General features: G+C 35.8%; 2 protein-coding genes across 5 annotated transcripts in view; one reads left to right on the plus strand and one right to left on the minus strand.

Moving 5' to 3' along the window:
* LOC128205257 (calcium/calmodulin-dependent protein kinase type II delta chain-like) overlaps positions 1 to 15,614 on the minus strand; it is a 98,158-nt gene extending 82,544 nt beyond the window's left edge. For all 4 annotated transcript variants that reach the window (XM_052906792.1, XM_052906798.1, XM_052906786.1 and 1 more), the window contains exons 1-2: positions 15,482 to 15,614; positions 13,984 to 14,078 (exon numbers count right to left, since the gene is read on the minus strand). In XM_052906792.1, coding sequence (XP_052762752.1) covers positions 13,984 to 14,078; positions 15,482 to 15,546 — 160 coding nt within the window. In that variant the 5' untranslated portion in view covers positions 15,547 to 15,614. The remainder of the gene's footprint in view (positions 1 to 13,983; positions 14,079 to 15,481) is intronic.
* A 4,230-nt stretch (positions 15,615 to 19,844) lies between these two features.
* Positions 19,845 to 22,438, plus strand: LOC128215095 (uncharacterized). The gene is made up of 2 exons (XM_052921821.1): positions 19,845 to 21,206; positions 22,376 to 22,438. Exons 1-2 carry the CDS (start codon positions 19,845 to 19,847, stop codon positions 22,436 to 22,438), a joined length of 1,425 nt encoding a protein of 474 aa, XP_052777781.1.
* Positions 22,439 to 23,040: the final 602 nt, after the last annotated feature.

Raw genomic sequence — 23,040 nt, forward strand, 5'->3', positions numbered from 1 at the left:
ATACCCTATGTAAAATTTTACTGATTTTGACTTGAATCTTTTTTTAATATTTTATCGACTCGCTTATAAGACGGGTCCCCTACTTTGGGGGTAAAAATCGGGACCCAATTTCCCCGTCTTATAGTCGAGAAAATACGGTATTTGTAAAATTATCATATGTATATTTTAACATTTTCTTTCTCTTTACACCAAAAAACTTTCCAAATGATACCAAATTATTATGGGTTTAAAACCACAGACACATACAATTCACATCATTCAGTATTGAATACATTTAAAACTGCAGACAGAAAGAGACACAGGTACATTATGGGTATGGCGGCCTACACTGTTTATTGTATTTTACATATACAACTCAATCAATGCCTGCATGCAACCCCCTTTAAAATTGACAGTTTTCAGCTCCATCATTCTGTTTATTTACTCTAGCAGTAAATAAACAAAAATCACAAATTGTAACAAAAGCTGCATAATTTTAACATTATGTAGGGAAAAAATAATGTCTAACATCAAACCTGGGAAATCTTACCAACAAACTACTACCATGCATCATTTTTGCTTTTTAGAATCCGGCGGCATAAATTTGCAAATATTTTCATTTACATTTTACAATGCTTATTTGATTGAAATGCCTTTTTTAACCTTCCTGTTCGTATGAATAACAAAGACACAGTAGGAATTGTTGTCGCATTTTAGATGCATTAAAAGTTTTGTTATGTTTTAGATCAACCTATCTTAAAACCCATTTCTGCCAAAAACATGGAAAAATTACCACCTTTGTTTCTACATCCGTGCTTCTACGATGGAACTGTACTCAGTTTTGATGAGATAATCTCTACACACGTTTTACAATGCATATTCTCTGTTAACTTCAGGATAATTTTGAGAAGAGAAAAAAGTGAATGGCTGAGATTTGAGGAAAGAAGAATTAGACATACATTCTGTACATTAGAAGACTGGTGTACAAAAAATATGAAACATATGTAGGTGAAATATGATAGCTTAGTCCATTACTTAGGCCACTACTTTTAAATAAATTGGTTTACAAAACCGGCGGGTCTAATTTCCGAAAAGTACAAAAAAATAAAAATAGAAATTCACTTTTTTTTTCAAAATTATTTCCCGACCGTATTGATTTTGGTGCGAAACGAAAGAAAAACGAACAGATAAGAGTACGAATGCAGTAGATCTTGACTGGTTTGTTGTTCCGTAGCCGTATTCGCCAAATTATAGTGATAGCATGTGAGCCAGTCAACTGTTATGGCAGCCCAAGTTCGGTCGGTGGTGTTTATGGATTTTAAATCATAGAATGGTTTGGAAATACTTGTCATAGAGTCAATGTAAAGCTTGTGTTTATTCTAGATTACATGTTTATTCGTATTTATATACATGTTTGGGTTAATAGTAGAGTAAAAACAATGAAAGAGTTGAACACATGTGCCAATGACATGCCGGGAGTTGTGTGAAAAACATTTAGATTAAACAACATGGAAAACTATTTTGAATAAGTCCATTTCAATTTGTAATGAACTTGATATTTCACTATAAATGAAATTTGTTGTTGTAACCAAGGAATACTGTTCAAAATGAAAAATAAACAAGCATGAAGTATTGAGTGGAACGCATGTATACACAATATGGCGGAGTTGGGAGATGAAAATATCCGATACATAATTATGGATTTCTCTGTCAGTTTACTATCATTGGTACATAAAGTTAAGTCACATGCTAGATTAATTATTTTGCTATGTGATTTTTATTTACTGATGTGGTAATTTGCTGCAAGATTTGAATTTGAAATGGATTTGGTGAACATCCCATGGTAAATATCCCGGTCCGAAAATATCCGGACTTAGCATGGATCGGGTTACACACAACTAGGACCCCGCATGGTAAGGGTTATTAAAACTCAAAGCTAGGTGTAGTTTGGTTTTTAGTTGTTCAGGAATTGTTTTCACAATATTAAAGGTCAAATGTCTTCATAAAATGTTATTTCCTTATTTACAAAATTGGTAATTATTTCACTTTATTGACATTTTCCAATATTGAAATAACTGAAACAATGTTTAGAAAATGTAATGTATTTTAATACAGTGCAATTTTTGTGTATTTTAATGTGTAAAACGCGCCTTCTCTTTGTTTGTTTTTTAAATTTAATATTGGTCAGTGTTTAAGTGTTCTGCATTCACTTTTGCTTTAGCATACCCTTAAAGCTCAACAAATGTCTTGCTGAGTGATATTCAATGTATCTTTGATAAAAAGTGTAGTTTATACATGTAAACATGTTTTATAGTTAATTTCACTGATGTTTTATATGCACAGTATGTAAGATTTAAACTGTGTGTTTATTAGAACTTTGAAACTTTGAGTGTATTAAAACATGCATTAATAGCAGTTTAAAATTTAAAATGTCAAGTAAATGATATAAATTTTCAATGTTTTATGTTGTTCTCTGCTTTTCACCCTTTAAGAGTATGTTTTGTGACTTTTTTCCTCTTTTTTTTCGACCACCAGGTGGACATTTTTTTCAAAAATTCTTGTAAACCAAAAAAATAAAAAAGGAGTGGCCTTAGGTGATATACAGTTTCCAAGTGAAATATGGTATCTGAACCATTACTTAGATAAAATATTGCTTCTGAACTAGCCAGAGGACAAAACTCCCAGCCTATCTTATTATTATATCCTCATTAAAAACAGTCTCTAAAAATCGATATGCTTCATTGACAGAAAATTAACGACAAAAAAATCCTGCTAAGCTTACTAGGAGAGCACAGATTTTATGACAAAAATCATGAGGAAGTGTTTGCTTTTGCATGACAGAACTGATAAATGAGTTTCCATCAGAATTGTGTTTGATTTTAATGGATTGCAAATATCTTGATAATGGTAAACCATTGTCATCTATTCCATTGATGAAACAGTGACTGGCAGCCTGAGAGTTCTACATTTAAAATGAAACAAGACTCTTTAACTAACGAACTGCCAAGCAATTAGATCAAATGAAGCAGCTTCTTTAGCACAAAAAAATGACCTCACTGTCAAAGGCTGCAGCAATTGGTCACATTCCACTGAATTGCTTCTGAATGAAGACACAATACAAAATACAGTGTCAATTGTCTGCTTCTTAAAATCAGCATAATGTAGTACCTGATTTCTACATCAAGCAGTATATTTCGGGTTAAAAGATACTAGGTCTCAAAAGTATTGACTGCTCAATAAGAATCTGTTACTGGAATCCAAATTGATTGCTGTTCTTTGAGTCAGTGGATCATCTAAGAATAAATGGCTGGACTCAGAAACACTGACTGGTCTCAGATTCAGTGACTAGCTTCACAATCAGTGAGTGGTCTCACAATGAGTGACTAGTCTCACAATCAGTGACTGGCCTCACCGTCAGTGACTAGTCTCACAATCAGTGACTGGCCTCACCGTCAGTGACTAGTCTCACAATCAGTGATTGGCCTCACAGTCAGTGACAAGTCTCACAATCAGTGACTGGCCTCACAATCAGTGACAAGTCTCACAATCAGTGACTGGCCTCACAATCAGTGACAAGTCTCACAATAAGTGATTGGCCTCACAATCAGTGGCTGGCCTCACAATAAGTGACTGGCCTCACAATCAGTGACTCGTCTCATAATAAGTGATTGGCCTCACAATCAGTGGCTGGCCTCACAATAAGTGACTGGCCTCACAATCAGTGACTAGTCTCACAATAAGTGATTGGCCTCACAATCAGTGACTAGTCTCACAATGAGTGATTTGCCTCACAATCAGTGACTAGTCTCACAATAAGTGACTGGCCTCACAATCAGTGACTAGTCTCATAATAAGTGATTACTATAAGTGATTGGCCTCACAATGAGTGACTAGTCTCACAATAAGTGACTGGCCTCACAGTCAGTGACTAGTCTCACAATAAGTGACTGGCCTCACAGTCAGTGACTGGTCTCACAATAAGTGACTGGCCTCACAATCAGTGGCTGGCCTCACAATAAGTGATTGGCCTCACAATCAGTGGCTGGCCTCACAATAAGTGATTGGCCTCACAATCAGTGACTAGTCTCACAATGAGTCACTGGCCCCACAATCAGTGACTAGTCTCACAATAAGTGACTGGCCTCACAATCAGTGACTAGTCTCACAATAAGTGATTGGCCTCACAATCAGTGACTAGTCTCACAATAAGTGATTGGCCTCACAATCAGTGACTAGTCTCACAATAAGTGATTGGCCTCACAATCAGTGACTAGTCTCACAATAAGTGACTGGCCTCACAGTCAGTGACTAGTCTCACAATAAGTGACTGGCCTCACAATCAGTGACTAGTCTCACAATAAGTGATTGGCCTCACAATCAGTGGCTGGCCTCACAATAAGTGATTGGCCTCACAATCAGTGACTAGTCTCACAATGAGTGATTGGCCTCACAATCAGTGACAAGTCTCACAATAAGTGATTGGCCTCACAATGAGTGATTGGCCTCACAATCAGTGACTAGTCTCACAATAAGTGATTGGCCTCACAATCAGTGACAAGTCTCACAATATGTGATTGGCCTGACAATCAGTGATAGGTCTCACAAACATTGGCTGATCTCACAATCAGTGACTGGCCTCACAATCAGTGGCTGGTCTCACAATCAGTGATAGGTCTCACAAACATTGGCTGGTCTCACTATCAGTGGCTTGCCTCACAATCAGTGGCTGGCCTCACAATCAGTGACTGGCCTCACAATCAGTGGCTGGCCTCACAATCAGTGACTGGCCTCACAATCAATGATAGGTCTCACAAACATTGGCTGGTCTCACAATCAGTGACTGGCCTCACAATCAGTGGCTGGTCTCACAATAATTGACTGGTCTCAAAATCAGTGGCTGGCCTCACAGTCATTGACTGGCCTAACAATCAATGGCTGTTCTCACAATCAGTGGCTGGTCTCACAATCAGTGCCTTGTCTCACCATCAGTGGCTGGTCTCACAATCAGTGACTGGCCTCACAATCAGTGAGTGGATTCACAATCAGTGGCTGGTCTTACAATCAGTGACTGGCCTCACAATCAGAGACTGGTTTCACAATCAGTGGCTGGTCTCACAATCAGTGACTGGCCTCACAATCAGTGACTGGTTTCACAATCAGTGGCTAGTCTTACAATCAGTGACTGGCCTCACCATCATTGACTGGTCTCACAAGTCACAATCAGTGGCTGGTCTCACAATCAGTGGCTTGCCTCACAATCAGTGGCTTGCCTCACAATCAGTGGCTGGCTTCACAATCAGTGGCTGGCCTCACAATCAGTGACTGGCCTCACAATAAGTGGCTGGCCTCACAATCAGTGACTGGTCCTTCAGTCAGTGGCTGGTCTCACAATCAGTGACTGGTCTCACAATCATTGGCTGGCCTCATAATCAGTGGCTGGTCTCACAATCAGTGACTGGTCCTTCAGTCAGTGGCTGGTCTCACAATCAGTGACTGGTCTCACAATCATTGGCTGGCCTCATAATCAGTGGCTGGTCTCACATTCAGTGACTGGTCTCAGAAACAGTGACTGGTCTCAAACTCAGTGACTGGTCTCACAATCAGTGGCTGGTCTCATTATCAGTAAATGGTGTCACAATGCGTGACTGGTCTCAAAAACAGTGGCTGAGCTCACAATCAGTGGCTTGTCTCAGAATCAGTGAATGGTGTCTAAATCAGTGGCTAGTCTCACAATCAGTGGCTTGTCTCAGAATCAGTGAATGGTGTCTAAATCAGTGGCTGGTCTAACAATCAGTGGCTGGTCTAACAATCAGTGGCTGGTCTCACAATCTGTGACTGGTCTCACAATCAGTGACTTAGGTTTCAAAATCAGTGAAGAGTCTCAGAATCATTTAATGGTAAAATAATTAGTGACTGGTCTCAGAAAGGCTGTGGGACTCTTCTGTAAAATGTAAAACGTTCATTTTTTTTAAATAATTGTTTGAAACATATGCTTGACAAAATCATTGGACCTTAATTACTCTTGGTGCTGACAAGAAAGGCTTTAAAAATATTACAGCACAATTACAGGTGGAAATCAATAGCAAATTTTCTTTTCTGCATATCAATGTTGCATAGAGGATCAGCCATGTTGTATTTTGTTATTGTAACATAGAAATATATACTTTCTTTTAACTATGAATTGTTATGCGGAAATATGCTTGGTTTTTTCTTTGATTTTATTTGCATAAATAAATCACATAACGTTGCCCCTCATGTCTTCAAGCAAACCTCATGATTAATAAAACAAGTACTATCTGCTTAGAAACATTTTTTTCACTATGAGTATATTGTAAAAGATGTAGATATTCATGTTTTTAAATGAAAAATGAGTCGACATTCAGAATGATTTGGTATAACAGAAAATACTTCATGCCAGTGCGGATTCAGATTTCTATGCTTCTTAATCATATCAAATATCTTTTCACTGCAGTTTCTGTAACACAAAACACTGTCACAGCAACAATGAGGCACAGTCACCCAGAATCTGCTCACTTTTACTGAAAATGTGCTATTCTAAGTCTAAATTATGCCAGAAAGCTCATATATATGTGGATTTTGGAAAAGAAGTTCTCACGGGCGAGCATTTCCCAAGACACCCCTGTAGCACAACGGGTCTACACATACATCACAAAATAACTTGAATATAAAATTATGCTGTTTTGTTTACAAACTGACATCAAAACATGCAAATCTTACAAGAAAATCAGAATAAAATACAAAATATTCTTTGCCAGGTGTGCATGTAATTGAAACCTTTTTTTGTTTATCTCATGAGCAGAAATTGGCAGACAAAACAATCCATGCATTTAACATTATTCTATTGGCTGCATAAAAAACATCAGGCTTAACTTCAACATAACCACAAGTGGAGGCCAACCGTCATGTTTTTCACAGTGTATCAAGGTACATGACTCACCAACTATTTTAGCCAGAGTTATGGGACCTACAAAACATGGAGTTTCAGTGTACGTTTAATAAAATTCTATGGCCAGGTGAAAGAAACAGAGCCATTGAAGGCCACAAGAACACATCAAAATTATATGAACGAAGGTCTAATCGAGCAAAAATTTAGACTTGTTCAAGACGGCGCAATACTACGAACAACAGCAAATTATTAAATGGCAAATCATATAAACTGTTGGAAGAAGAAACATGTTATTGGGCCTTGGAGGTCTTAAACATTGATCACTTGTTGTTCATTAGGGGTAAAGCGTGATTATATATATTTTATGTGTGGTAATAAAAGCTTAGTCTCTGATGCATATTATAAAGCTGTCTGTGTAAGACAGGTTGATGCCTGGATATAGATCTGGGTCATTTAAGTGTGTTTTCCAATATTTATTACTACATGTTCAAACATATGACAAGCTAGCTATCCTGTCATTTGCAAAGATAATCAATGTTTTCAGACTGTAGAGTAAAAATGATCCAAAATTATTGTTAGAAATTGCAAAAAATAGAATATGTCAATGTGCATTCTACTAATTGATGATAATAGAGGTACTGTGAACATTTGTCAATAATCAAACCAACGAAATACGCCACCATTTTCCAATAAATATCTTTCATAGTGGTAAAGGAAACTTGTATATTGATTATCACCCATTTTTGTGCTAATGCAATGATGACTTATAGACATTGATGAAAAAAAGATAAATGAAGGTCTTCTAAACAATGACCTTGACACAAAACTCCAAAGATTTTACCAACATTAACAGTGTTCAATTTGTTAACAAATGCATAGATGTTTAAACTGTGAAAAGACAACAAAAACACACTTGATAGTTAAATGTTATCTTCATTTTCTAATTTTGTCATTAAACATTTGGCTTCTTAATGGACAATGAAACCACTTATATGAATTTTAAACATATGTGTTACATTTTATAGACTTTGCATAGCTTACTGTGAACTGTGTCAGAATATAAAATCCATATTATATAACTGACAAAATATCAATGCATAAATGGAACATTTCGTCCATCAAAACAAACTTGCCATGCTTATCTAATTTTCTGTATATATCTTGATGGGATTACCTCCACAAATATTTTAACCCCAGTGATGTGAATTATTAGGATGCACTTGTCAAAATGTGCACCAAGTTTCATGTGAATATTTTGAAATGTTGTTTCTGCCAATGTCATTACTGAGTGGCATAACCAGCAACACTAAAGCAAACACACTATGCTTTATTTCTTGAAAAGTGCATAGAAAAACAATGATAAAGTTTTTGACGTCTAGCAAAATCTGCTAACACTGATATATACAAATTGGAGTAGCTTTTTACATGCCAAAAGCCTGCATTAACAGGGGCAATGTTTACATATCAGCTTTTCTCCCTCACAACACAACCTCATCCTGGATTACTCTGGCACAAAATTCGTGCAAGGCATAATGATTCTATGAACTAGGATAAACACAGTGTTCGTTTTCTTCCAACAAACAAACCTATTAGTAATAATAAATTAAGTGAAAGATAGCAACTCGGAAGAGTTTTCTCATAAAAGAATTTATTGCAATAACCTGAATTGGTTGTCAAGCATATTACCGGTACTACACACAATACATTAAAAAATAGTGTGCATTTAATTTGCAAAATACTATATGACAATGGTTAGGTTCAAGTTTTAAAGTATTTGTAAAAAAAGTAGAAATTTGTCCTAACCTTCTAACTTTCAACAAGGTGAAAGGGGGATTTCTTATATTTTTAATATTAAATAAAGAATTTTACTCTACTTGTTGATGGGGGAACTGGTACCATACATACATAAGAACTAAAACTCACCAATATGACTTTAATTTTCTATCATTTAAATTAACATATAGTATATTACCATAAAACCTGGTGCCATTCCCCATAAAATGATCAAATAGCTGCATACAATATGAAAGGAAAAAATGATTTACATGTCTCTAGAGATGAAATAGTGGCAATGTTCTCTCATTGTCCTCTGCCAGGAGACTGCCATGTGGGTTTCCTCACTTCCCTATGTCTCCAACCAATACAGAAATCAATAAGAAAATGCCTGCTGAATCTGCCATTAAAAATGTTAAAACACATGTCTGAACCTCCCTGAAAGTCTCCGCAATTTCTGCCTGGAATGATTACAGGTTACAAATAACATAATGATGACACATTGTTCCCTTGCTATGAATGTGGTGCCAATGTGTTTTGTTTTCCCCATGTCAATAATGACTGGATCTCACAGCTCACCTTGAAAACAAACACTATACAGCACTTAGGTGTAGAACATTGAGGTATTTTTTTACTCTATCCCAAAAGATATCAACAAAGATATCAATACAAAGATATCAACATTATTTTTTGGTACAGAAATAATTACCATGATGGGTATCATGTTGAGCAAAGTCGAACAGAATCATATAAAATATGTGTTTCTTCTTCTTTTTGCAGTCAGCTGACCCCAAGCCTGTGCTATGTCATTCACATAACTTGGAAACTATAAATTATTACACGGTGAAAGGGAATAATTGTTTCATTTTCATTGAGCTTTTGGAACGATATTCATTTCGACCAAAAATCCCCACTTGAACAGCTCTAGTTCTATTCCTCCATCGTCAAGCCCCAGTCACACTTAATATGTGAATGCGAGACGTCTCTGAAAGTTTCTGTCACAAATCAGTCACAAAACCCGATCTGTCACAACCACAATGTCAGCATGCTCTAAGGACAGGATGCAACCAATATGGTCACTCAAAGGTTTTGTATAAGTCTCCAAAATGTCTCCAACTGGTTTTATTCTAAACGCACATTGGTTTCCAATGTGAGACTTATAATGGGTTCCATCAAAACAAGTGTGTTTTGTCTTATGTAACCTTGTTCCACTGTAACAACCTGATTATCAATAGTACAGCCTTTTTTGACAATACCTTCATTGTAGTTTTATTCCTGTACAATAAATCATAAACTATACTTATGTATCATGTGTATATAATTCGAAAAGTTCTTTAGTGTTGTTGTTGCTTTTCCGGCCATTATAAATTGTTCAAGTAATCTTTGAACACTTCCAAAGGTATAAATGAACTCAAAGAAGAAAATTGGCGGACATTAACTGAATGCAAATAATGAGAGGCAAGAAGAAAATAACTTGCCGGTTGAATCAATTATCGATTATGACCAAATACAATCGATTGTCACCAATTTTGAGGCCAAACCAATCAATTTTCGAACATCAGAACATCACTAGTGAAAGTCAAGAACAAAAGAAAAGTTTATACACCATCAGGGCAGCAATTTAAAACCTTTACATTTATTCTCAACGTGCACTGCTTGAATTGCGACCGTTCTGCTGAACCCTTTTTTATATAAATTTTGTTTTTGATCAGGGATAGAATGACAAAGTAGTCCATGACCAGTCTACCTTCATTCAGTCACAGAAGGTATTTTGAATATTCATCAATTGGTCTCCAAAAGACTAGAAGCTATCACCGTACTTGCAGTATTACATTGCCAATCAATCACTGATAAACTGCAAAGCAACACTGAATGATCAGAGTGATTAGCGTAATTCAGCATATGGGTAGCGGTTGCACCAGCCTCGGCGGTCCCTATTCCCCAGTGATTGCATGGCAGTCGCAATGTTGGTGTCATCTGGGCTTTAAGTCTGTGTGAAATAAATTACCTTTTAATGGCAAGCGGCAAGCACATGCAATTTTGGCCTTAAAAAACTCAAAATCACAGACCTAAAGAAAAATATGAAGGCCCACACTTTACAATGCAGATCAAAGGTACCCATTCTATAGGCCCATTAATTAAGCCTTATGCATCTACTGCAATGTGTGAATCGTTTCATTCCATTGTCTGCTTCAGTTACAATATCTGAATGCAAAAGAGCTTTATGGGAGATCTATATCCATATACATCACACTCATTTTTCTTGTCAATAATTCTTACAATAAAGGGGATCTCGCTGTCTGGCAGAATTCCACACCTAATTCGTTAGTTTTCTAGCCACAGACGAAAATTACATGCCTGGTAAGTTTGAGACATATCTATTGATTCAATGCAAATTATGACATTTATAAGTATGAGTATGGCTCTATAATTTTCTTGGAGATTTTTAACTTGCGACAAAAGCTGTTTTTGTCATCACATGCTCAAATTAGCAATCCGAGTTCTTCAACAACAGAACTTGCAATTAATACCACATGACATTTCTTGTTTCAAGTGTAAAACAATACATATTTTTTACTATTACACCGGTGTAACCTTAAGGTCTATGAGATAACGTCATTTCTCCCAATAAATTAAGCATCAAACTTTTTTACCAAAAAAATGAATAAAAACCTTGGCTTTACTTTTGGCAATGACTTTGTCACGTTATAGAAATTATCTTTCATTCCTTGCCATTTAATACGGTCTATAAAACTATGAAACTCCAACGGAGAAGTCATCAAGGTTGCCAAAGGTTTGATCCTCACCATTACTTCTCTCATGGCCTCTAAAAACAACACCAGAACTGGTTAACCAAGCAATGGTCTCAGTGATTTTTCGATATCATCTTTCAGGTGTTTTCACTATCAAGCTCAAATTAATTAGGTGAACTAATGCAAACTTGTAGCCAAAAACTTCAACATTGGTCAAAATAAGCACATCATAGCCCCCAATCCCTGCACTTGTGAAATGCTTTTCGGGCTTGCTCAATTTCTGGGTTTCATACAGAAGGGCTTGTTCAAAAATGTAATAACCAAGAATTTGTCATCCAAAAGACTAATTTCCATGACTTCAACGAACATGTGGTTTGAGAATGAATAAGTGTGTTCAATGTTTTACATTAAGGATGACTTTCTCACCCTAGAGGTTTTGGTTTCCATCAAAACATGCAGTATTACTCTAATGCCAGATCTTGTCAAGTATATACTCTGACCATTACTCCATCCATAAATAATTATGTCATAAGAAAAATCAGCCTCTCTCTGAAAATGACGACTGGACATAATGACAACAGGATGACAAACTGTTGAATAATCTAACAGTTGCATCATCTTCTACTTCATCAAAGCCCGTCTCTAAATATTGATTACGGCCTTCATAATTAATTCCATTTGATACAAATGACTCCAATAGTGGTATGCAGTAAACCAAGTGCGTTCTTGTACATTGATCTCGTGCAATCAGCAGCCACCGATCAATCAACTCAAACAATTAAGTTAACAGGCATGCTGTACATACCAGTAAATATAAAAGTTTAGTATGAAGTATGTGCAGAAGATATTCTGGTGACAGTTATAATAATTATTTTTCTTTAAATTCATAAGCTATAGTTCAATTTCATTTAGCTTGGTCGTGACAAAAGCTGGTAGCTCTTATCAGTCAGTTTCCTGGGTAGAAACTAGAATGCTACAGGGGTAAGGTGAAAAGGGCATATTGTATCGGGCCGTGAAGAATTTGAACATTATGAATGGGACAAAAAGAGTAAGGAATATTGTTGTTCATTTCAGTAACATTTGGTTTTTAAAGACAAATAAAAAAAAAAAAAAAAAACTTCAGTTATCTTAGTAATTCATTGTTTGAAGGCAGGAGGTACACATGCTGGCCTGACCTTCGACCAGAGCTGTACAACCATAAAATGGCAGAGTGCAGCACACTTTCACAACTCTTTAGCTAAAACTCTTCATGTGTGTAATACATATTAAAATTGATCAAATCTAGGAAAAGCTACTGTAATCAAGAAAAAAAACACCAGTTCATTCTTACACAAGCTCAATGTTCTTGTGACAATTTATTTCCTAATTCCAGACGCTATGAATTTTTAACATTCAAATGTTTCTACCATTTTAAGTCAAAGCAGTTTGTTTAAACTTGTGTGGTGAAATTTATCTTTAAGGGCAACCTATAAGTCTCTTTATAGTTTGACATTTAAGTTTTGACATACCATAAATAACAAACACATCATATAATTGATCATATAAACCTAGCACACAAGCATGTAAAACTAACAGTAACCAGGTTTTGGAAGTAACATTTGTTTAATAACATAATATATCATAACTCATAATTATATGTAACATTCTTTTGTAGATTTGAAATGAAAATTACTTTAATTCATTTACTGATGTTACAGTAAAAGAATAGCAAATAAGATTGTTAAACATGGTTGTTTTTATATCTTTCAGTTGGAGTATAAATGGGACCTACATACATACAGATTAGATCAGAGGTTCTTACAGCTGATAACTGCATGTACTAAACAATAGCCAGGGGAATGTTTGAATATAAGGGATTCATGTCCAAAGCAGGGTAAAGGGGCTTGGCCCCCTTCTGAAATTGTTTCCAAAATTACCTATAAGTTATATTTATTTCAAAGTTCTTCCAAATGTTGTTGAAACAAAAGTCTAAGCCCATAAAAAAAACAAGAACTTTGACATCAATTCCATCTCAATATCTAAATTGAAAAGGAAATATGTTTAATATGCATTTTTTTATATAATTTGTACATCTATGTGTTAACAGCATAGAAATGTTCAATTGTCAACCCTCTTTAAGATAGCAATGAAATACTGTTTTAATGTGTTTAAAATAGACTAGAGTGAAATAAACATGGCTAACACAGCATAATTTCAACACACTATGATATTAACGAGGATACAAAACATGAGCCAACATCCTGCACTAACTTAGTTATAAACATATATTGCAACCTATAATTTAGAAAGCCTTTGATTCACAAAACATATATATCAAGTACAGGATAACAGGATTCAGCTTACAGCTCACTATTTTTGTTTTGGAATAATACGTGTAATATCCTCATTTTGAAGGGTTTGAGGGAAATTATCATCACAATAAACTTTCTATTATTTTGTAAAATCAACTTTTAAGTAATTAATTTGGCTAAAGGAAATAAGATACTTATGATACTGATATATGATTATGAAGATGTTTGGAGAAATTGGGGTTCAAGTAATCATATTCAAATCTAATTTCCATTTTCTTACCTCTTGCTGATAATTTCTTTGTGTTGATTATTTTAGCTGCAAATTCCTGCAATGTGGCTTTTTGAACACATCTTCTTACTATTGAAAAAGCACCCCTGCAATCATGTACAAATAGTTACAAATCTTTACTTGGCATTTGTATAAGTGCACGGCATTTTTTTTAAATAAACAATTCAACAGAATATATAAACTTTATTTAACAATCTTGATAACAAATACAAGAATGTATGTACAACTTGCAGTAGTAATGAAACATGAACTGAGATATATTTAAATTCTAAAATCTATTTGAATATGATTTGAAAAAAAATGTCTTGTTTACAGTGAAAAAATGTGTTTAGCAATTTCGCAACAACTAACTGGTCTTGTTTATGTTCATGTGGCATTCTATCAGATAGTTGCCTGAATTATGTAAACCAGATTATTCACAGACTGCCACATCACCTGCTGAATTAAGAACAGAATCAACCAAGCTTTATGACAAAGGATTACAATGAAATATAACAAAAGGTTACAACTATAAAATTTCTGCCGCCAGAGTTATGGTTCTTGTGTTCTGCACTTCCTTTAATGAGATTCTACTTTATATAAATAATTATGTCAATACCAGAAATAATTTTCAAGTTATGCTCCAAACCCAAAAAGGTTAAGTGCAATAACTTTGGTAGCAGTATATTTTAGTTATTACCCTGCGAATTGTCATAACAGGGCCTAATTAGGGTAATAACTTAAATAATAATAACTGTAACTGCAACCAAAGTTATTGTCCCTATGCATTGCACTTTTCCTAAATAAAATATATCTGTATGTGAAGTTTGAAATCAATACAAGATTGCCCGGACGCACACACACACCTACACCTATATCCCTCCGCCTTTCAGCAAGATTACAAAATATACCAAATACAATTTCAATGCCATCAAGACAGATTAAAGGCATTTTACAATGAATTTATTTACTCCTTAGCCACAATAGATGCTTTTCGAATTGATATAAAAAGAGCTGTGTAAACTACAGAACTAGAATTGGAAAAAATAGGTAAAGGACAACAGTGTTTAAAATCGTCAAATTATTATAATATTTAAGGCCTTTTACTTTGCAAAAATAGAAATATTTTATAATAACTACTCAGACACTTAACATCACCCTACAAAAAAATCGGCTTAATGACAGCGGAAAATTATATAAAAAAAATAAAAACGGCAATGGTCGGTTTATTAATCTACTTGATAACATTTTTTTCTTTTATTATTATGATTAAAGAAACATTCTGATGTGTATGTTAGCAACAGACAAATTGTGGATAACTTTTTAGGACTGGAGTGCGTTTAAGCCATAACACCGGCTGCAGAGTGCAGTTCAGCGATCTGTCAAATTTGTGAATCCGGAAATAAAATCCCTTCAAAAGCGCCACGGATTATCCAAGAAAAATCCTGACAGTTTGAGTTCAATTTGTTATTATATAATTACATATCCTCACACTTTAAAGCGAACTTACTTTCCTAATTCTTCTTTTAACTCGTAAATATCGTTAAATTTCACTGCACTATTCGGAACGGCCATGTTGAATCGTAAATGGCCTTCTCGCCTAATCGCGCGAGATTGAGAAAACTACGAGATTTGTCAGCCTGCACGTGGTTTTGTTTACAAACAAAACATGACAGATGGCGCGGAAGTCTGTCAGGCGATGCTATATCGTGAAAATCAGAACTAATTTAACTCATTTAAGGACGAATTCTGATACAAACTCAATTGTGTTAATAAATTATTCACTAAAGGGCAATAGATATACAGACAAAGAAGATAAGCAAGAAAATGAAGATAATTCACGTTGAGTTTGCGCCAGGCTGGTACGTATTTTATGTGCATGCTGTTCGGCGCATTTAGTTCGGTGTTATTTTTGTATATAGTAACAGTGGCGAAAACATATGTTTATGAACAATTAATTTAGTTATATGCAAAACACAACAACATTGCTTTCATGCAAAACCTACAAAAAAGGAAACTTTTGAATATATATTTGATCACATGGCTTCCGGTAAAGGACGTTGTGAGAAATGAGCTAGCTAGATCTGGCAGAGTTAAGTCTGGTAGTACAGAAACTTCCAACATTTTAGATGAAACTCCCAAAGCTGAAAGCTTTTAACACTATCAAAAACTGCTGTAAATGTTACCTTTAAGGCGGATACATGGAATATATTGGCTTGCTCAAAATTTGGATTTAGGCTTACGTGGGATGCGGAAATTGTGATAATGAAATACAGGTCTAAGGACCATGTTGGGCCTTAATTAGTAATGACATATCGTGTAACAAGCCTCCTATCATATGTTGTATAACAATTGTATTTAAACAAAAACATTTGTCTACTTTCTTTCGCTTTCACCTAAATAAGACTTCATATAATTGACACTTAACACTTTTATGCTAATTAAATCAGAATACGATAACTTAATAATTTATTGTAATCATAGTATGACATATCCGCATGAATTAATGTCTAGTTACTTTCGCTTTCGGCTCAATTAGGCATAAGGTTATTGGTTTTGAAAAGAATTGTAGTTTTATAAATGTAATGATTATATGCACTTGTGTTATTATATATTAAGTAATAATTACAATCACTTATCAACATGAATCTACTTGTGCAATTAATTTCCTTTAATATATATTGTATTGTTACGTCATAAATGCTTTAACATATATGTATGTAATCACTTATAGACAATGAAGTTTCATTTCAAATTTCTGTTGACATGAAATTAAGTCATACAACCATGCGCATGTATTTATGCATATATTCGATCTCACTTTTAATTGTGTTTATGTATACTGCAGTAGAATCTATGTATGTAATGCTATGTTCAGTCTCTTCTTCGGAGGAGGAAATAAAGACTTATCTACATACCATTTACTGTAGTGGACATGGGTCCCAGCCCACCAAGGAACACGTCTCTCTTGGTCTCTCAAAGGGGCACCAGTAGTCCCAGCCCACCGATGAACACGTCTCTCTTGGTTTCTCAAAGGTACACGAGTAGTCCCAGCCCACCGATGAACACGTCTCTCTTGGTTTCTCAAAGGTACACGAGTAGTCCCAGCCCACCGATGAACACGTCTCTCTTGGTTTCTCAAAGGTACACGAGTAGTCCCAGCCCACCGATGAACACGTCTCTCTTGGTTTCTCAAAGGTACACGAGTAGTCCCAGCCCACCGATGAACACGTCTCTCTTGGTTTCTCAAAGGTACACGAGTAGTCCCAGCCCACCGATGAACACGTCTCTCTTGGTCTCTCAAAGGGACACGAGTAGTCCCAGCCCACTGATGAACACGTCTCTCTTGGTCTCTCAAAGGTACACGAGTAGTCCCAGCCCACTGATGAACACGTCTCTCTTGGTCTCTCAAAGGGGCACCAGTAGTCCCATCCCACCGATGAAAATGGGGCACCAGTAGTCCCATCCCATCGATGAACACGTCTCTCTTGGTCTCTCAAAGGGACACCAGTACAAGGTTCTACCAGGAAACGGACTCGAGAGTGATTCGTATTAGCTTATATAAACTGGAGTATCATTACTTAAAATACTTGAACGGAAAACTTGTGTTACGAAAAGGATGAAGGTTCACATGATCACAGGATACATATATTGTACATGTATGTGTAGGTCCAACCCTCAAAAGGGTCGAGGGGCTTTCCACCTTGAATAATATTGGACAAAGACACATGTTAACGTTTTATTCGAGCGTTTGAAGGCGATTTCAAGATGATTCCACTGCTTAACTCCATAAAAATAAACAAACTAAATGTTATTGCCACTTATATAAGAGATGCATATAAAAATAGAAATAGCATATTAAACAACAGTGTATGAGTTTACTCTTTACATAATATATTTAAGATGTAATGAATTATAACTTATATGTGTTTGTTATGTTGTTTCAATATTTATGAGCTCCTGCATTGCTTAATATTTAGTATAATTTTGTTGATATGTCATATTAAGAAACATACTCATGTATATGCTAGTTTGTTTATTTAACAATTGTATCTAATTACCAATTGTATTTATCTATTTGTACATTGTACGATTAGAAATCGTAGTGGTTTAATAAAGTCGAATAAACTCTGTTCTGTTTATGATTGAACTATATGAAGCTAGCCCTATGTCAGAATTCTTGATTGTTGTTTTATACAATGTGGGTTAATCTTGTAAATAGATGTGTATTTTATTGTCATAATTTTGATAACACTGTGTTTAATACCTTCTAAAAATAAAGGAAGTTTTCTCACATAGTGCTGGTTTAAAGTATTAGTTTTTCTACTTTGAGTGGTGGGACTGATTCATTGATATTATTTTTTTTAAACACACACACACTGCTTTGTTTTGTTTTTTTCAGTCTCGTTCAATCAAATGATATTTACAAATTGCCATAGTTTACCCTGTTTTCGTCACCTTTGAGTTATTGATTGTTTTCTTCGAGTCTTTCTCGTACACCAGAGTGATGATGCTATGCGTACCACTGTGAGAGTTATCATGATCAAACCTCTGATGGTTGAGAATGAATGCTTCAAGTAAACATTTATTAAGATTACTTCAAAAATAACACTAGAACATAATTAGAATGCGTTACGAGTAATAATCATATTCAAGCCGGGAATGATTTCAGTAAATTACGAGACACTAGATGAGCGCGAATATCTTAGACCGAAGATCATTTGAAGTTTAAAAAATAGAAACACTGAATATGGTTGGAGTATTTGATGTGAAAGTCACGTTAATATTGATACATATAGTATTGCCTGTGATATAGCAGAGGTAGCAGTAGCAGTATTAGCAGCAGCAGCAACAGTAGTTAGTAGGTATTAGTAGTAGTAGTAGTAGTAGTAGTAGTAGTAGAAGTAGTAGTAGTAGTAGTAGTAGAAGTAGTAGAAGTAGTAGTAGTAGTAGCAGTAGCAGTAGCAGTAGCAGTAGCAGTAGAAGTAGTAGTAGTAGTAGTAATAGTAGTAGTAGTAGTAATAGCAGTAGCAGTAGCAGTAGCTGTAGCAGTAGCAGTAGCAGTAGCAGTAGCAGTAGTAGTAGTAGTAGTAGTAGTAGAAGTAGTAGTAGTAGTAGTAGTAGTAGTAGTAGTAGTAGTAGAAGTAGTAGTAGTAGTAGTAGTAGTAGTAGTAGTAGTAGTAGTAGTAGTAGTAGTAGTAGTAGTAGTAGTAATAGTAGTTGTAGTAGTAGTAGTTGTAGTAGTAGTAGTAGCAGTAGCAGCAGCAGCAGCAGCAGTAGTAGTAGTAGTAGTAGTAGTAGTAGCAGCAGCAGCAGTAGTAGCAGTAGCAGCAGCAGCAGAAGTAGTAGCAGCAGCAGTAGTAGTACTAGCAGTATTAGTAGTAATAATGCTTTTCATTTGTTAAGAGGCTGTCACGTAACAAACAAAAAAGAAAGTGATATACAAAATAGGCAATCGGGAGTAAAATGTTTGAAAGAACTATATTTCTATAAGCATATATGCAATAAATCACAGACGTTTATCCAAACGTGTTATGGACCACAACCAGATATATTCACATGGGCTTCGTCTCAATGAATATCACTTCCTATGTTTCAAAACGGAACATATTTCTCGTCATCAGTTAATAACGGTATAAATCTACTATTTTGCACTGTCTTGAAAATGAGTTTATAGGATGCCCACGATTTAACGCGTAATTCTACTGTTTAAGTCAGGTTCGCGTAACAAGTGCATGTGAGGACGTGATTGGCGGGAAATGACGTTGAACGGAACGTCAATATGATTGATGCCATGACGTTTCGCTCTTATTTTGTCAACAAAATGGCGGCGCCCATGAAAACAATACGAACTATAATAATACGCTATTACGATGGCAATAGTTTTTCCGAATAAGAAAAAACTACCGGACAATTTTGCGCCCCGGAAAGCCATCCAGGACGCAAAAAATATAATCGGATCGGCATATTTTGACCCAGCATTGTTGGAGTGTTCAAAAAATGCTGTTGAGCTTACGAAACTCGTACACAAGTGGGATGAGATAGACAAAGAAAGACACAAAGTTTTACGCGATATTGACCGCGAGCAACGTCTTCTTGCACGGTCAGCACTTCATTCGTTTGCGTCGTCGAGGAAAAATGAGAAACATACCAAAAGTAATGTAGATTTTATTGCAACAAAAGAAGGAATAGAAACACTAGACGGAACTGTTGTCACCCCCGGGTTCAGATATACGTCACAGGGAGAAGTAAAGCCGTCTTCAACTGCGCTGCCACTCTGTCACCTTGACTCTGACGACGATGAAAAATGTGGTGATCGTCCGTCTTCATCTCTTGAATACGACGGAATTGACTATGACAGAGAAATCAACGAACTTCAGACTGTTTTGTATGACATTTGTTCCGAACTTACTAAGAATAAAATCAAAAACGGGCCACAAAGACAACAAACCACACGAACGTATCTTAGGGCCCACTCAACGGATTACAGCCCGACGACGACGTCGTTGACGCACGATCAGTCTCCGAATTCAAGGTTTGCATTCAAACCAGGTTCTTCAGTACGCTTACATCAGAAAGACGTTCACACGCCATCGCATCGCACTTGTCTCGGTTGTCAATTTAAACTCAAGCAACACTGCGAAAATCTTACAAAACTACGTAAAAAGGAGGGCACCAATGCCGTGCTTAATCGTAGATGGAGCTACGTTCCGACCGGAAAATACGTTCAATCGTCAACGACATTGGCGTCGATGACGTCAATATCGCAGTCGTTGACGATGTTTAAGTATGTGCCAGAATCTACAGCGAGTTTGCACAAAAGGAAATCCGCGTTAACGTGTCGGAGTGCTGATCTAGCTAGCAGTATAAGTTTAAACAAACAACGACTGTCCGTTGTACATTTCAAAACAGACGATACGGATACTTCAAAGAACACTACTGTAACTAAAAAATATGACAAAGAGAGAAAAACATCACTGCAGTTAAAGACACGCATCAAATGCACGTCGGCTCCGTGCCCCTCAGAACTGTACAGTCGGAGCAGCACGCGATCTGTTGCTAGTGCAAGGGGCGCAAGGGGTGGTTCGAGGGCGGGGTCGGGATTCGAACTGGCCTGTGGGAGGAGTATTGATTCACGTCCGTCGAGTCGGTCCAATAGTCTTGGAGCCCCACGGTCCGTGTCCAGTCTAGTAACGGATTATGACGCCAGACTCAGCTTTCTCAAAGATTTCCAGGTATATTATAAAGAATAAATCACTTGCATTATTACTTATTTCGTAAATCTAGAAAAAAGATAATTATTACAATGTATATATGTGTTCTCTGTCTGATAATAACTTCATTAAGGGACGTTCACGTTAATAGTAATAAGAAACAAAGGATCAAACTATGAAAGACAGAGTAATATTAACAACCGAAATAATAATCAGTAATATTTAAGATCAGCCACTTGAAATCACTTTTAAACGTAAAATTGAAACACCTTTGGCAACAGAACGTTTAAAATATAATAACTTAGCACTTTCTAAAATGTTGATTTATATTTTACGGGACCTGATGACACAATACAAACAATAACAAGATCAATAGTTTTCATGTATATTGTTATGCGATGAATTGCGATCCGAACATATCCGAAGATGTTGCGTTCATCGATTGATGAACGCAATTGCCGAAAGACAGTTCATATAAGGAATGGAGTTGAGATGTAAATATTAAAAAATAAATACAACGCAAATATTGTAAATACCCGTACATATTTTATCAAAAGTATAACTGGTGTAATAACTTTTGACGTGACGTCACTTATGAATACAGGAGCGTTGAGCATATGCTCGCTATGTAGCCACATTTTGTGTATTTAGCGCTAACACATATTTATGATATAAATGGAATTATGACAATGATTCGCGGTCATTTTTAACAATTTTAGAAAAGTCGTTTAATAAATCCCTTATTGGACGACTGCTCATGTTTTATTTGTATTATTTAACTTTGTTATATTCCCCTCCAAAACCCACACGCAAAACAAATAGCAAAAACACGGTAGTCCGTATTCAACTTCAGTGCACAGCGGTCATATTCCTCTCTAAAACGTCATATCATAAACGTATCTTTGCGTGATGTTAAATGACGTCATAAAATAAAATAATGGTTCACTAAAACGACATTTATTATTTTAACATGTGTCTGTTAAGTGATTTCACCAGAAATGTAATTCATTCAAGGATTATTAGTACAGCGTTTTGAACCGGAATGTCGTATTCGACTCTCGTGGATTTTTGCAGATATTGATTTGCGCCTCCTGAAATTCGAATCTGCAAAAATCAACTCGAGCCGAATACAACTTCCCGGATCAAAACGCAGTTCTAATAAACTACCTTATTGTGTTTTATCATTTCAGGCCGATAAGGATGCAGAGTGTAACGAAAAGGTACACAATTTCCTGAAATCGCTACCAACATGACTCAATGGGGTGTTACGTATCTTTATCATGCTTTGACGTCATCAACATTTGTTTTGCCACGGAAATTGCAGTGTTATGGATCGACAGCATTGATGGGTTTTTTATGAATCATGAAACTTTTGTGTTTAATTGTAATTTGATAAACATTAAGGCACGTGCACAGGACCTTTAATAAGGCACATGCACGACTTTGTTCTCCTATATGAATATTTGCGTATGGAATTTCTATATCCTTTTTCACTGTACATGCCAATACATGTACAAACGTTATGTAGAATAATTTCACTGCACGCTTCATGTTTCACTATGTGTTTGTATGTGAAATTAATTGATAAAAGAAAAGAACGGCAGTTTAGTGATTTATTATCACATAAAACATCAACAAATGTGCTATCATGCAACACACATGGCCGCCATTACATGCATAGTGATGTTACTACATGCCAGTATACCAAAATTGCACCGACTTGGAAGTGAATAAAAATAAAATGAATGCATTTATATCACAAACTATACTGGCTTCATCGTTTAAACACAACATAACTTTATCACAAATTCTTACAACACAACAGACATGTGAAAACAAAGAACTTTGTTTTAAC

Source organism: Mya arenaria, chromosome 2, assembly GCF_026914265.1.
Source record: "Mya arenaria isolate MELC-2E11 chromosome 2, ASM2691426v1".
Taxonomy (NCBI): Eukaryota; Metazoa; Mollusca; class Bivalvia; order Myida; family Myidae; genus Mya; species Mya arenaria.